The sequence below is a fragment of the Zonotrichia leucophrys genome, chromosome 5 (assembly GCF_028769735.1).
Source record: "Zonotrichia leucophrys gambelii isolate GWCS_2022_RI chromosome 5, RI_Zleu_2.0, whole genome shotgun sequence".
In the NCBI taxonomy this organism is placed as follows: domain Eukaryota; kingdom Metazoa; phylum Chordata; class Aves; order Passeriformes; family Passerellidae; genus Zonotrichia; species Zonotrichia leucophrys.
Window position 1 is genome coordinate 32299330 of NC_088175.1, and position 17244 is coordinate 32316573.

Genomic DNA, 17244 nt, shown 5'->3' on the forward strand with positions numbered 1-17244 from the left:
AGTCACAAAATTTGCCTATCAAGGCATTCTGGTTTTGAGTTCTTTCAGTTTGAGTCTTAGTGTAGTTGTCTTTGCAGATATGAAACAGGCAGGCAGTCATCTTGGTCAGATCCAGAACCTGAACCAGCTGACATTTTCATGCCAAATGTAAGCAAAACATAATTATCCTCAGTGTTTCTTCTAGTAATATATGCATACACATTCATGCATGCTTTTAAAACACCTAAAGCAGATTGTAAAAGCCTTTGATTGCAGATGATCAAAATTCCATTACTTTTTTTTATAATTATCCAGACTATAACAAGTCCTAGGCTTGAGATCATCAGGTATTTGAAGAAACTTAGAATACCTTACAAGACACAGAGCAAGTGAGGCATACATGACATTTTTACCATACTTGTTGGGAGAAATATAACTGAAATATCCATAAAGGCTCTGTGTAGGGAAGCAAGGTGCAAGATTTTCCCATAGCTAAAACACAAATGCCCCAAACAATGACAGAAAATCCCTGAATTTATAATAGAAGGCACTTTATACTTTCAGCAGCCAGTTTCTGTGCTCTTGCCCCCTATTAAAGGTTCCTGGAATCCTCAAGCTCAGGAGATTCTTGCTGCCAAGTCTACTACCCACTTGGCTGAATCAGACATGAATCACAAATCGAGACAAAGATCTCAATGGGTGGGAGGTGAAAGAGCAAGTTAAGTAGGAGAATGCTCCCCAAACGTATGTGAGTGAACCCTCACACAAACCTTTATCACGGAGCTCCTGAGCACAACACGTAATTCAGCTGCCAAGGGAGGGCAAGGCTCCTACAGCAACTCAGCCCCATCATTACCACATCTCACCTTCTCTTGGTCCTGGGCAGGAAACAGGTTCCTGAAGCAGCAAACACTGATCCACAGAGCAGTCAGTGCTTCTGACTAGACAAAAAACTATTTGGGGCCAGAATGCCGCATTATGATAACTGCATTATGATCCTGGTCCACAGTCCGGAGCTGCAAGCAGCATGGGCTTTGGACAGTCTGTGCCCTGACAGGCAACAGCATCATTCTTCACACTGACATCCATGCCAATCAATGCCAACCGATCATCTGGCCAAATCACAGAAAATGGCCTCCTGCCAGGGAACGGTGTCACTTCAAACGCTGTCAGCTGTTGCTCAAGGAATACAGTGTAAACAACATCCCTGGTCAAGGATATCCCTGAGCCCTCTCCACCTAAAGGATGCCTTGGCACCCGTGACCATTCCTGCATCTAAGTTCCCAGGGGAACTTAACACTCCCTGCTTTGTCACACAGTTGATCTTCCCGTGATGTAGGAGTGCCAGCTGGAGCTGTAAGACTGATAATCAACAGCAAGGGAGAACATGCACTCCTAAAGAGCAGCAGTTTGCATGCTACACAAGCAGCCTCCCGATCAGCACCTCTCATCAGACTGCCAGGCAAACTGTGAACACACCTTCAACTCTCCCTCCCTCTCTTTCACCCTCCAGCCTCCAACCTTAGAGAAGAAACAGTGCTTAGACTGTTCTTAGCCCTTGATGCTTCTGGCTCTGCACTCAGCCATGGGTGAGGGCCACAGCTGCTCAACCAGCATTTGGCAGGTGGATCCTCTGACTGCAGGGTTTCCATTTCCTGTTTGTGCTGCACTCAGGATGGGCTGGGCTAAATCTTCGGAGTCATGAGAAACACTTAATGCAATAAGCAGAAACAACACTGCAAGTCAGAAGCCTCAGGTTCCTGTGTTTTCTCCCCTGTGGTGCCTCACCATGCAGTGAGATGCACTCGTAATTTGGTTTTGCTACTCTTTAGGATACGTGGTAAGCCTGCTGGGTGTTCATTATGTCTGGACTAACGAAGTGAAGGTAAGAGAAATGGATTGTCAGTACCAGACTCAATTACTAGGAGCAGAGAATCCCATGTCCCACTCCATAGCTGGATTCTACTTGTACAGTCCAGGAGCAGTTCCCCTCTAAATCAGAGGAAAATTAACTACAAAGAAGCAAAAGCCTTGTTTGTCCTCCTGCAAAGAGCACCAAGAGCCACAATCTGCTGACTATTCTGCAGGGATCTATGTTGGCATTTTGTTTCTGGTTATTACCAGTTGAAATTTCTGCAACCTCTACATTATTCCAGGGCCAAAAGACAAAATAATAAAGTTATATGGCTTCAAAAGTGCATTGTCACAAGGGTTTCCTTCATTTATCTCACAGATATGTTGTAAACACTGATACTGTTGACTGAAAGACAGATTTTAATTCAACAAGAATAAATGTTTTCTGTTCTAAAGGACACTAAACTGTGTGTCTTCCATAGCAGGTATTAAATATGGCCATTACCCCTACTTTCACATCTTGTGGTCTGCTTTGAAAGACACTGGGTCTCTAACAGGATGGAGCTCTGCCACCTGTCCCTACCAAGCACAGGAAAGCTGAATCCACGACATTCTGCTCCTACCAGGTTTCTGCCAAAACATCAGTCTTGCTGGAAACTGAAATGTTACTATCCAAGAAGTAAATGGAAAGTTCCTCACTATAGGAAAGTTGACTCAGAGCCCAAACATTCAAGATTTATTCAGGCTGTCCATCACCCAGAACAGATATGTGGTAAATCAAACATCACTTCAGCAGATGGTGTGGCAGAAGGAAAGAAATCGTTCTTAACCTCCAAAACAACTGCAGTTTAAATATTCAGAAACAGTCTAGCAAATTGACAGTTCTCTGCCTGTCTTTCACATCTCATGGGTCACTGACTGACTTCTCCAGTCATGAGAAGGGGGACATCTAGAAGGACAACACTCTTTACATGATAAAATAAGCCCAGCATCCTATCAGGTAGGACACAGACTTACCAGGATGAATATTTGATAATACCTAAAATCCAAACAGATCCGCATTTCTCTGTGCACAGACCAATAAATAGGTTTATCCTAAACCACAATCACAACTTGTTAAGGCGCAAACTTGTCATTTGTGAACTGTGCATGACCTCAAATCCAAATGTACTACAAGTGCCAATCAGTTTAAATCAGGTGTGGTTTTCTGTGTAACATCAAGGGAGACTGTGTTCTGGCAAGATGCCAGGAAATAACTTCAATAAGCTAATCTCCCCTGAGTGAGCTCGGGAAGGAAGCTGAGCATGTGCTGCGTCTCATTTGCAGTGGTGGTGCAGTCTGTTACCTGGAGACACAGCTCTATCCTGCCTGCCCAGCAGCTCAGGGCTAGGCACCCCCACTTCAACATCCCAGGGACTCAGGAGGCCGCAGCGGAATCTCCAGTCTGAGCAGACAAATAAAGAAAATTTTAATACTTATCCTTTCTTACACTTTCCGATTTGCCAGAAACCACTACCGTCCAACAGGAATTGCAAAACTGTTTTCTACTAGTCGGTCTATCCCCAGCAGTTTGGGTTAGTGGACTCATGTTGAAAGCTGACCCTGCTTTCAGCACATCCTCATGTAACAGCCCCAGAGACTGCATCCCACACAACTTTGAGATTCTGCCTGAAAGAAATGCAACAGTGGAAGACTATTGTACTGTAAATAATTTTTTCTATAGGAAAGGATAGGAAGCACAAGGACAGAATTAAGGTTCCTGCATGTATATATCAACACGCATATAGAGAGGTTACTGATAGATATTGATTTTTAAAACGTTTTCACATAACTTTTCTTTCGTACCATGATAATTCAGCTTCTAACATCCTATACTGTCAGACACTCACTTGCAAAAGATCTCAGCAAATTTCACTGCTTCAGTATGGAATCTCGGTCCAGATATGTGCCCTTTCTCTGCTCCAGTTCCCACAACTGCAGGTTATAACAACTCCACCTCAGAACACTGTTGAATAATTTAAGTAATTAGTGCTTGTAAACTAAATTAAAGGCACTCAAATAAGACAGTCAAGTACTCAAATAAGCAGTAATTCAGTGTTAAGTGAAAATGATTATGAGAGTCTAAAAATACATCATGTAAAAAACAGACCACACATATACTAGTAGCAGTTTGCCAACTGCTCTTCCATCTATCACAAGACAAAGTCCAGTACTCCACCCCTCCTGCCTTGTCTCCTCTGAACTGCCTCTTCCATTATCCTCTAAGGAAGCATAAGGAGTTCCTGCCTCACCTGCAGTGCACTGCACTGTTCAAACAGGGCCCACCCCTGGCAATGGAATGCAAGAGTCAACATGCAGCAGGCACTGCTACTGAGCGGGGTGTGGTGTTTACCCAGGGGAAAGCCACATCCTTCAACCACTTTAATAACTCCAAGCTTCAACACAGTACAACCCTGAGATTATCCCAAACGGCTCTGTTGAAAGGATTTTGAAACAAACAAACAAAAAAATAACAACCCCAACCAAACAGAAATCCAAGCTCCTATTGATGGAATGTGGCAATGACTAAGAAACCTGTAATTCTATGGAAATTAGTACTCTTCACCTTATCCCATTGGAGCAAGAGGCTTACAAGGTTTGTTTTTGACACAAACCTAAGATTAGAGAAACTCTTCCTTCCCCAAGTCAGCCCTAAGAACTATGTAAGGAATACAGAGAAAAGATGACATCTCCCTTGAACAAAACTACAGGATCAAAAGATAATTTCTGTCAACAGAACGACGTAAGAGAAGTGAGTTGAATTCCTCCTCTGTATCAGTAGCAGCTAGCCCCAGAGACAAGGGGTTATTTAAGATTTTAATTTCCATAATGTAGCCTTAAGAAAGAGAATCAAATTCAAACCTTACATAAGCATGAGTGACTCAACTAAAGACTGAAACTGAAACAAGGCATCTGTCTTCCTGAAGAGTTGTGGGTGTTTGAACAATAGCAAATGTGTTTTATGGAGCATGCTTCCTCTGCCCGGAAGGTAAACCTGCGTTCACCATCACGATGCTGGAGATCCCACCTTTGTAGAAGCATAAACATCAATTGCTGATTATTAAGATGCAAACTCACCTAAAAATAAAGTAAAATAAACAGGGTGTAGTTTATAAGGACAATTTATCTACCAAAATTATTATCTTATGGTAAAAGAGATTTAAAAACCCCCATAAAACTTCAAAGAACTTCATACTGTTGGCTCCTAGCAACAGAACTGCAAGCCACACTCCCGTATCCTGCACAACCACCTACACCAGCCTCCTGGTACATGGAGCAAGCAGCAGCTTCTGTGCCATATTGGACACAGGCAGCAAAACCCAAGAGCAACCAATATCAATCTACCAGGGTTCAGCAAAGAGAAAACAGACATTTGAAATGCCATCTGCAGATGGGTGATGACCTACACTGGACACAGGGGAACAGGCCACGCAGAGAAGTTATTTCACAAGACAAGACTGATTTTGCTGCCCACCTACACTTTTTATTAAAGAATGCAATGTAAAAAGAATATTGGTGATTTGGCTACATTCACCCTGTAGTCCTGTTTACAGGACTGTTTCCTGTAAAACCAGAGGACTGAAAAGGCAGACTAGGATCAAAGCACAGAACTATAGCAATGGAAGAAGGCATATTTCTAGAGATGATGTGGAAAATCCCAATGGATAAATAGGGACAGAAGACAGATGATTAATTATGTGTCACTCCAGTTTTAATATTGGAATGAGAAATCATAATCAGGACATCAGCCAGTCCTATTACTGGAAAAAGACTTGGAGACTGTTGGCATAGTGATTAACTATCACTGGACTGTTACAGAGCTCAGGACTTGCTCCCTTTCTTGGTGTCTTTGCTGAAAGCAATAATTTTCTGTGGTCTTGCTATAAATTTTGAGAAAACAACTCATGAAACTCTTATAGGGGCCTGATTAGTGCCCAAACCCAAGCACCTGAAAGTCAGGAGTCTCCACTTTAAAATCCTTTTATAGGTTTTTCAACAGAATGGCAGGATCTGTCCTGAAATGAGTAACCTCAGGATTTAATTGCTTACTCCTCCTGGGTTAGTACAAAGAAGGCAAAAAAGTTCCTTATTTAAATGCCACTGAGCAAGACAATACAAACTGTATCAAATTATCAGCTCAAAATTCTGACACTCGGCATTTTGCACTATGAAAAATGAGAGCTGAAGCGTAGGAAGGTTTCTTAGTTTCTTCAGATTATATTTTCCTCTGAACAAAGCTGACCCTTTGTGGGGTCAGCGACGCCGTCCCCACAGACCATACATGGGTGGCAAAGGAGGGAGCCCACACCAAGCAGAGCCTGTCACTATTAGAATATTCAGGTCAAGTGCACTTAGCCAACAACCCACTCAAACCCCACACAAGATAACAGCTGATCTGCATGCAAAAACACTGCTCACAACGATTTTTATCCTTTCTGCTGCATCACATAAACATACAATGAAGGAGAAGAGTACAAAGGCCATACAGTCTTCTCTAGCTCTGCCTCTTTCAGAAGACCAGGGTCCCAAAACCCAGATTTCCTGCACAACCAGGAAAGCACCAATGCACAAGAATTCTTTGTATGTGTTTCGTTCTCTGGTGATTAGCTCTAAGTTAACCACCTCAAAAAAGAGCTAAAACTCTGGTTTGCTTCAGATTGAACAACTCTAACAAAAACTTGAGGTGTTTCCAAGGCTAGAAAAAGATTCATATTGACCCCACTACAAAATTTCTAGTGAATCCTCTCGAAAGCTTTTTAACTTTGAATTTTGAGGAAGGAACTTGAAATCTACGAAGAGGAGTGTTTTCAAAGCAGGAGTAAGCAATGTGGGGAACAGAAGTCAACCTGAAAAAGCCTGGCAAATTGTAAGAACCTCAAATTAATTTGCAGTAGACTCTCATTAGCAGTTAATTACCTTCTGTGGAGACTGCTCGGCGCAGCACAAACAAGGGATCAATGTAGCTCAGCTGTGAGGGATGTGTTCAGCCACACACAGGAGGGAATTTGAGGAGGCTCAGCTGTGCACCAGGGAGCTGTGAATTAGGTTTTCCCCACAGCAGAGGGCACCTATCACGGTGCCTGAAGAGCCTCTCCAAGTGCAGCCCTGCAGTGAGTGCCCTCTCCAGCACGGGCACCTCACCCGGGCCAGGCAGCGCTGCCTCGTTCCACAGCGCGCGCTTCGGGAATGCAGGGAGGATGGAACATCACTGCCAGATGTCAGCACCTTCTCCTCCTGGAACATGCTCAGATCCAGAATTACATTTGAGCTGGAACTTTAATAATGCCTTAAATGCAAAACTGAGTACTCAGAAATTTTCAGAATTGAAGTTTTCGGTACAAACTTAAAGACAACCGTTAGAGCAGCAGTACACACTGTTTTCCAAATGTTAGTGAATTTGTTTTCACAACCTGTTAAATGAAGGGAAAAATAGTGAAGGAAAGATAGGTTAATGTGAAAAGTACAACTGATTTAGAAGGCTTAAACTGAGGTGTCAACCTTTGCTTTTCCTAATATCCAGTGTTATACAATACTGTACAATACTTTTGTAGAAGAGCTCCCATTAACTTTGGCTGCATGCACATATGTTCAGTGTTTCTGCTAGTAAGGTTCACTCTCGAGTTAGTCAAAAAGAGAATGAAAAAAATACAGTTATTGGCCATGGTGAGAGTCTCCATAAATAACTTCCCTAGTCTCTTCTCAGGCAAAGAAGGACTGTGAAACTGTGAAAGGCAGCAGCTCTCCACATCAGCATTCAGTCGTGTTAAATTGGGAAGTCAGCCTTTCCCTTCTGTGATCTGCTGCAGAGCTATCTGTGAATAAACAGAGGTTCTGCAATACATTACATCAGTGACTGTGGAACTGTAACTTATCCTTTGAGTTGACTGAAAATATAGAACTGTTGAAAGTCATGAATTCTGTGCATCAAGGGCTATGCCTACTTGTTATGAAAGACAGTAGAACATTAACATACCCACTCTGCAGGCACGTGAGCTTTTTCATTACATATACTTTCAATGTTTGACTGATGATTTCTTAATATAGTTGTCATATGTTCTCCTGAAGTTTTTTTGAGAATGTATTTTCCTTGATTTTTAAAGCAATAATCTGCTTGCCTATTAGGTTTTGCTCTTCCCCTCACATTTCCAGTACCCTTCCCAAACCCAGTCAGTGACTCCCCTTCTGTCTGATGGTACATAACCTGAAGCTATTACAACCCTCTTACCTCCCTCATCTCCAAAGTTTTCCTCTTGAGTAGCCTGCATTAGAACGTTGCAGCTGCCCTTTGCAATATGCGTACCCATAAGATTGGTCATTTGAAAGCACATGACAGTACCACTACCTGTGCCATGCGCTCAGATCTGTGCCAGATGCTTCTAAATCTTTGAGGATTTTCAGCAGAGGTGGTGATTTCAGAGCATTTGAAGAGGTTCCAGTAGTGGAAGGCCTTGACATGCAGCAGCAATGCTCCCTCCATTTCCAAAGAACGTGCTGCAGGGTGAGCCAGAGCTGGCTGGCTGGTGAGAGATGCCTTCCTGTATGGGAAAACCCAACTGACAGCTGTCTGGAGCACCGCTGAGCCTCCCTGAGCTCACCTCCTGCGCCTGGAGTGGGATGGCTGCACACATCCCTCACAGCTGGGCTCCGTCCATCTCCTGTGTGCCCACAGCACACAGACTCTGACTAGCACCAGCACCAGCACCTCAAAGGTGAGAAGTAGAAGCCTGCATTTGATTCAGCACTCCACCACAGGAAGCAAACGAAGTAGAGCACAGAAAATAGTTCTGTCTTGAGCGAACATCACTAGAAAGAACCACTGCAGTGTTCTCACTATATGGAGCTGCTTGAAAAGAGCTGAGACACAAAGAAAGCTGTGTTCTCTGTAGCAGCTCAGAATAGTGAATGCAGCTGTAACTGCTGGATCACTTTATGTTGGGATGTGGCAGAGATCAGGAGACAAAATCAGTTGTATTGATAATAATGACAATTTTCTACCATCACTGAAAACAAAGACCTTCTCTCTCTATGCAGAGTTCAATGCAATTTTTCAAGAGACATTATTCTTATCATATGAAAGTTGCACAAAGTACACATGAAGTTGTATGAAACAGTTTCTGCTGACACATCCCAAGTGAACCCTGCCATTCCTACTAACTAACTCATACAGTTCTGCAACATCCTAGCTTCCTGTTAATCCTCTGGATGAATCAGACACATTTCAGTACCAATGACACCCAGACTAAACAAGTTTCTATACATATTCTTTATCACCTGTAACCACACCTCTGTTAGAATGTGGCTCACATAATTCTGAGATGAGGTCAGAAGGCTGAATAAAGCAGCAGATTGAAGCTGAATGTGAGCAAAATAAACATAGTAATAGTGGGCTGAGGTAAACAGTTTAAAGCGTTTGCATCACTGCATCACCTTACTTGGATATTTCAGCCTGTAAATACGGAGTGCTCCTGGATTCTGGGTTAATGCCGAGCTCCCACAAAGCAGCGTCTGTGCTCTGCTTGCCATAGTCAGCAACTGGCTTGGAGAGTCTGACCCAAGCTCTAAATCTGGTTCATGTCAAGTCTATGATCACTGCTTCACATGAGCTGTCGATTTTTCTTTGGCTGACTTCTTCCCAAGCTTGCCAAGGAACAGAAGATTTGCTAACAAGCAACAATAGCCAGGCCTGATGGGTTCAGGGTAGGTTTCTATAGAATCTGTCTCACACCTACATGTCTTGGAATGTAAAAGATTTCATCCCTTGTGAGAAGCTCATCATTCATCAGTACAAAAATCCCCTCAAATGCTGCTGGTTATGTGTTATCCCAGACAGCGTTCTCCATAACTGACAAGAATGAATTAGTTAAGCATTGGAAACAACACATCAATACACCACCATTGGAACCACCACCACACTGTTATCCAGTGCCAGGCTATTTGCTAGCCTGACTCTGGATGAACAGGGAGCCTCTCCCCGTTCCCTACGCTTTTATTCAGAAGGAGTTGATGGACACTAACACCTGCTCCCACTCCCCTCCTTTTTTTATTACATTTTTCCCCAGGTATGCTATGCTGTGGACAGACAATGCCACCTTACCTAATTTGTGAGCTTTTGAGATGAAGCTCTGTTGGTAGAGAAGAGCGCTTAAAAATTCCATTTAAACCTATGCTATGCAAGATCCAAATTAACATGGACTGAATTTCCTCTGCCTCAGCCCCCTTTCACTGCAAGAACTACCCTGACTGAAGGAAGAAGAGAGATGACTGCTGCTGTACATAAGATCACCTTTTCCTTCCAAAATGTCTAAGGTTAACATTACTTTTTCTACCACCACATTTTATAGATAATCACTACAAAATGCCACATGATGATCCTTAGTTTTTTCTCAGCCACTGCTAAACAAAACAGCTATTTACCACAAAAATACAATGTACATTCTCAGCTTCCAACATTAAATTGCATCACATCGTGAGCATTTAACCAAACCAATCCACTTTAACACATTCAATTTATAATAAACTTTAGATGTGAGTTGAGGTAATTTTTGAATATGTTAACTACCACACTAATTACACGTGGTAATCAAATAAACCAGTTTAAAAATATTCACTCTAATCAGTCTAACGGGGTAATAGTGTCAGGACCCAAAAATACACAGACATGCAAAATTTCCAAACTATTGCTCCAACCACTACCCTTATTCCTTTTAAGACTGGCATGGGTTTTCACAAATAAATCTGCTGAGTCAATGATAGTGTGAGTAAAATAGGTACTTAGGTATTGCTTCTTTAAATATGCATCACCCAGTGATGAGGAGTTGCTGTTACTTTTTTCTCACCTTTCCAGCTGAAACAAGCATTATAAGGAGGTTTGAACTATAAAAGCGGACATACAGAGAAACTTCTACAATACACCCAACACAGCAGGTCCACAAGTGAAAAGTTATCACAGAGTTCTTTCAACTTTAGACTGTATGCCCAAACAACATGTCCTTTAACATATGAAAAATGAAAACTATCAGAGTGAAATTGATTCAGAAGAGAAGAATCTTTTAATGTCTAAGTCACCATTTCAGATATATCCATGATTAGAAACTCTTATCTGATAAGGCATTTAATTGCCTCTCTCTCACCTGATTTGAGAACAGCTAAGTCAATTTCCTTACAGACAAGAAGTCTGTAATAAAAAGTCACCATCAGACCTGATACTGCTGATGGTTTGATATACTCCACCACTGCAATGTACAGTGCTGAAGAATTCATCCTCAAACTGAGAGATGGCTCTCAGTTCAGAGTTTTTGTTCCAAGTACTGTGCAAACATGGAACATTACTGCTATTTGCCTCAAATTTGTTCAGTATACAATGGGAAGATTTCAGTATTTGGAACTGTCATTATAAATATGCATGCTTTTAGCAGCATGGAATGTATTCCATTAAAAGCAGCTGCCTCATGAGCAGAACACTAGAGAGAGAAGCTTAGTTTCTACTTGACTGGTATCTTGTCTTGCACCCTTATCAGAGTATCTACAGCTTGTCACTGTCCTCTATAAACTTGTTCCAAAAGCCCTCCAACCTCCCCAACATTTGCACACCCCCTCACAAGTTCCTCCCTTTCACCCCTGTGCCTCAACGAGCACCTTCCCCATTCCCCAACCTCCCCAGCCCACAGCAGTGTATGATCCCTCCCACACCTTCTGCCAATTACCCTCAGGAGAGGAGGCACCACCTGCTGCAGCTGGATCCAGCATGGAAGCACCTATGGACTAGCCAGCGTGCACATGGCAACTTGCCAGCCAACAAGCAAAACAGAACACAGCTGTTTATCTCCTCTGGTACCTTCCCCCAGAGAATAAAAAGTATGCACTTATTTTGGTTTCCTCTCTTCCACCCAGTCTGACCTTTGTGAAACTTTAAAGAGCTCTTGAAGAAACTTTGAGATGTCTATGCTGCTGCCAAATTTGGCTGAAACCTACTAAAGCAGTTGAAATTGAATTGATAGAGTGATTACACAAGCTTTCTTTCCTTTGGAGAGTAGGCTAAAATCCCATTAACAGTCTTACTTATGTCATCCCGTCATTCCTATTCTTCATTTAAAAATAACAATTATATTCTACTGCATTAGCTTATGTAACCCACCCCTGAGCCAAAGCAGTTAAAACTTTCATCCTGTATTTATTAATTTGTTTAGTTAGTTAGCTATTAAGTGTGTGTGCCTTTCTATACACTTGTCCATTTTAAGGTACTTGATGTTATGAAAAATACAATTAAGAAGATCAGTGAAACCAAACCAGATGCACTTCACTAATAAATATCCCCCAAAGTTTCTGGTATTACTGCAGGCAAGATCTGAACTGCTTTTTCTCTAGCAAACTGTCAGCTGTTCTCATGGTTACAGTTCTAGGAATTTGGAATGACAGGTCACAGCTATGAAAATGAGTAGATTTATTTGGCATGTTTCTATCTAGTAAATAACATTCTCCTATAAGGAGGACAAAAGGCTGTTGTACATTATCATGGTATTTATTCTCTGTGAAAACCACTCAAAGTCCCAACAAGGAATGTGCTAACCAGACTTCGTACTTCTTAAAACTGCTCATTCGCAGAATTAAGAGAAAAATACACAAGTCTTGTATCCTCTCCATTACCATAAAGGCACCACTGGTGTTTTTACTGCAAGACTGAGCGGTGTATATACACCTCCCCATGGCATGAAGCAAGGCTACAAAAGTATGTTCCCATTTAAATGCAGGAATGTTAGCTTTTGCCATAAGGTAAAATCTATTCTGTCAATTGGCTATTTAAAAAATAACCAATATTTCTTAAGTTACTGCCAAGAGTTACAACCATCCAAATACGGCGTTATGCAGTTTCCATTATCACAGCTTTGCACCATTGGTTTTCACAAACCCCAAGTTGAACCAACAGGACAGCAGCAGAATCGGCTTCTCTCATACTTCCATCTCTTCTCTGTTGGAAGGGTCTTTTTTCAGGAAAGCCTGGATACTCCCATTTCAAAGCCTCTGCTAATTACTGCGAAATGGCATGAATAACTTCTGCAGAGAAACTGGAACACCACCCACTGAGCTGCTCTCAGAGGTGGGCCTGCCCAGATGTGAACTGTCCCAGGGGAACCAGGCTGGGACTGCACTGTCACCATCATCAGCCCCAAGGTATTCACTGCCCCCAACACTCCAGGGACATGCCCACGTACTGCGCTCAAGAAGAAACAAAAATTTAACATCATCATGATATGTCAATCCATCCAACCCCAAATGCTCTGTGAAACACTTAACTGAATCACTCATCCTCTTGGAAAGCTGTTTGCCAAGTGAACTAGCAAGGAGAGCTTTCCTCCAAGGAATACAATCAGAGACAGCACTCCCAGGCACACCGTCCTGGATTTAAGGCCTGAGAACTCCAGGGTAGCAAGCCATGGACACAGAGACTCCTGAGCTTCCCATCTCACACACAGTCCTGCACAGGTAGCTTGAGAGCCCACAATATTTCGGACTCTGCTGGGTCTTGATCTCCAGATCAACAGTAGAGAGGTCTGGGAGGGCCTTCTTCAGCTTAGGTCTCAAGTTCCTGGGTCTCCAGATGGAAGCCTTGAAGCTCTGATAACAGGAACATTATCAGAACTTCTACTCCCACAGTTGAAGACCTGGGCAAGTTTCCAAGGTCCCTGGTAGGCACTGGGGAGCCTGGTAGGCTTGACAACCCAGCAGTTCCCTGAGCACTGGTCTGAGCTTAATCATAAGGCACCAGGCTCCAAATTAACTTCTAACATTTCCAGAGAAAAGTCTCAGTGAATTCCCCAATACAAGAGAAATTTTAAAATGTCAAAATTTCCCATGAATTAGGAAACAGAAAACTTTGGCCCACCTCTGATTCCAGTTTCCTTCAGAAAAGTCTCCATGCTTTGTGTTCCACTCTTAGAACAAGCCTTCACCTATTAAAATACACTGAAAACAATAAATATAAACAAAATGTTCCAAACTGCCTTTAAATAAAATCTTCAAAATATAAAACCATTCCACAGAGTATCCTAAAATTTGTAGTTATTTTCACTTGCATGTTTGTGCCTTGAACCCAAAGCCTTCCACTCTAAAATAAACATTCATCCTGCCTCAAGATTTACGAGTTGAAAGGACACATCCTGTCCAGCTGAGCCCTCAGAGGTTCAAAGCACGGACTCCGACTTTGGCACAGTATGAGGTCACTGTTTTGCTGAAGAAACGACTGGACAGCATTGCCCAGTACCAAAAGACATCAATGACAAGAACTGTCCTGGATGCCTCCAGATATTGCTGAGCAAGCAGTGCAGCCACCTGAGCAGAAGGGCAGTGCACCTGACCACAGAGAAACAGCAGATTCCTGGGATTCCAGCTCTTGGTGGGTAATGCAGCAAGCAAGGGAGGGATGAGCCATGAAAGCGGTCACTGAGCAGGTGAGTCCATTTAATTTATTAGCTAGTGCCATGGAGTTCTGCTGGTTTAGAGTCCTAGGTACCAGACCCTGCTCTGTTTTGACAACTTGCCACAGAAGGGATAATGAGATAGAGAAAATCAGCCAGAATGCAAGCTCCTGGGTGCAGTTTGCCCCATCTTCCCCTACACAGCAGGTATGGAAACATAACTCAGCCTTTTAAAGCATCAAGTATTTCACCTGAGTTGAGGAAATATTTACTTTACCAAGGAGGAATTAAACAGTCCTGCAGCTGTGCTAAACTTTGGAAAACTGCAAAAACTTTTTCAAAAACTGAATTGTTATAATACTATTGAAGTTCTCATTTTCCCACACACCTAAGTGAACAGGATGGTCTCTTGGTGTTTAAAACATTTATAATACGGATATTTTTAGTCTATAAATCAGTATTAGAGATCTTCTTCTTTTAATATTTTATTTTCTTGTAATTAAAAGGTCACTATAAAGACTTCCTAAAAGATAGTAGTAGCACTCACATGATACATGCATTTCACACTACAGGGAAGGATACAGCCCCAATCATTTAGGTCTCAATATTGTATTCAGTACAAATGACTTCAGAGAATCAGGAGCATAAGCTTTGACGCAGCACAGCTTCTCATCTGAAGAATCAGTTTTGCTTCAGTCTACACTCACACACACTTTAACCAGAGGCCACAATGCCATCTCAGAGTTCCCTTACTGCTGAAGCATCATCACTTAATTCTTGCTGCACGCATATTGCCACAGCAGGGATACTGAGTCAAATGATCCCACGGCCTTTTATTATCTTTAATTTCTGTTCTCCTGCTACTTTCACAAAATCACATAGCGTGTCTTTTAGAAAAGAAAGCAAAAGAAGTGATTTTTTTTGTTGTGTAAACCAGATTCTATCTCAGAATCAAAAGTACAAACTAAGACTTATTATTACAGGTTTCTTTATACTCAAAATGACAAAATACAAAACTCTTTTTTTTCTCTTCCGAAATCAGGCCACGAGTTGATGCAAACAAAACCAATATTGTGCACAGCATTTTAGTCCCTGGACTATGTGTCCTTTAAAGTAGTAAACCCGCAATTACCATGAGAAAAGTCCAGCTGGAGGTATCACCTACAAGTTGCATTACTTCCTCTTTATACCTTTTTTATCAAAGCATATGTTGTGCTTGAAAACAATTCAGCACCAATGAGTTGGCAGTAGAACAACAATTTAAGCAGCAGTGTCAATGAAGGTGGGAGGGGGAATTCACTAAAGCTACATTTTTCAAGGACAAAAGCCTGAGAAGCACTCTGTATGGAGTCAGGGAAATATACATCAAAGACTATGAAAAAGCAACTAACTATATGCCTTTAAAAGTGCACTTCATGGATGAAAGCTGCCAAATTACAGAGGGGATTTACTGAGAAGAATGTGTTGCTGCCAGAATGGACAAAAGCATGCATTCTATCCATTCCAAGCTCCTCCCCATCTCCTGTCATGCTCACAGCAAGAAATGGCTCAAAAATTGACAACCACAGACTCCAGGACTGAAAGAGACAAAAAATACCTGCTGGGAAATGCCTGGTAAAATTTTATTTTGAGCATCTGACACAGGAGACTGGAAAAAAGAAAAAAAACAACCCACTTATGATCAAAAAACACCTCCCCGTATTCTTGGGACGCAAAGTACAACTCCACAGCAGAAAGAAACAGCGCACACCTGGCCGGGTTTTTGAGGAGCCCACGTGCAGAAGCGCTTTTCCAACAGGCACAGCAGCAGTGCCGCCGGCCCAGGACAGGAGCTGCACGGAGCTGTCCCGGAGCTGGGTCACGGAACCCTCGCTCCAAGCGGGAGCATCTGTTGGCCCCTGAGGAGCCCGGCAGGCGCCCAGCCGCCCGGCCAGGGGGCAGCGCGTCCCGGGCGAGCCGCTCACCCCGCGCCCCTACCTGGCTGGTGTCCTCGCCGTGCTCCAAGTGCACGATGCCCTGGCTCCTACACTCCGTGTCGCTCAGCACGTCGTCCTCCGAGTCCTCCAGGAGGGACGAGGAGCCGGTGGAGGAGATGGAGGAGTTGGACAGCCGGCGGGACTGCAGGTGCAGCGAGCTGCCCGTCCTCAGCCCGCCACCCTCCGGCCGCGCCGGCCGCGCCTGGGGGCTGCCCTGCGCCTCCTCGCTCTCCTCGGCGGTGACGGTGAGCCGGGGGATGACGGGCGGCAGAACGCCGTTCGGGGGTCGGCAGCCCCTCTTGGGCCGGTCGGGCAGCTGACGGGCGGCGGCGGCGGCGACGGCGGCGCAGCGCGCCTCGAAGAGGGAGCAGAGCTCGCCCACGGTGAGCCGCTTGGCCCGGCTGAGCTCCGGGCTGCTGTGCAGCCCCGCGCGGGGCTCCATGGCGGGGTCGGCGCCGGGCGCCTGCCGAGCAGCGCTCCAGGACCGGCGCCCGGAGGCGCGCATGGGGGAGCGCCGCGCCGCCGCCGCCGGGGAAACTTCTTTGTGGCTCAGTCAGTCTCCCGCGGCTGCCCGGAGCCCGGCGGAGAGGCGCATCGCCAGCCCACCCTGCCCGGGCAGCTCTGAGTCACCCGCGGCGACAGCCGGAGGCTGCTACCGTGCCCGCTGACCCGGCGCCAGGGCCATGGGGGCGCGCTGAGCCCGCCCGCCGCCACCGCCCCGCTCCGCCTCGGCGCTGAAGGGAGGAGCGATCGAATCGCAGCGAGCCGAGCCGCGGGAACGCCTGCCCGCCCCTTCCCGCCCCGCCACCATCACCATCACCATCACCGCCCTTTTGGTTTCGCTTTCCCTGCGGCGGCCCCCAGGGAACGGCCTGGGGTGTCCCGGTGCCCGCCCGAGTGCGCCGCCTTACCTCCGCGCCGCCGCTCCCGCCCGCCGGCCCTCGCCCGCCGGCCGCGGCTCCCCGGGCACGGCGGCTGCGCAG

General features: G+C 44.5%; 1 protein-coding gene across 2 annotated transcripts in view; it reads right to left on the bottom strand.

Moving 5' to 3' along the window:
• Positions 1 to 17016, bottom strand: part of ITPKA (inositol-trisphosphate 3-kinase A) — a 42853-nt gene extending 25837 nt beyond the window's left edge. The window contains exons 1-2 of one of the 2 annotated variants that reach the window (XM_064714037.1): positions 16263 to 17016; positions 15883 to 15933 (exon numbers count right to left, since the gene is read on the bottom strand). In XM_064714037.1, coding sequence (XP_064570107.1) covers positions 15883 to 15933; positions 16263 to 16766 — 555 coding nt within the window. In that variant the 5' untranslated portion in view covers positions 16767 to 17016. The remainder of the gene's footprint in view (positions 1 to 15882; positions 15934 to 16262) is intronic. The other variant, XM_064714038.1, reaches the window with a different exon arrangement.
• Between the last annotated feature and the right edge of the window lie 228 nt (positions 17017 to 17244).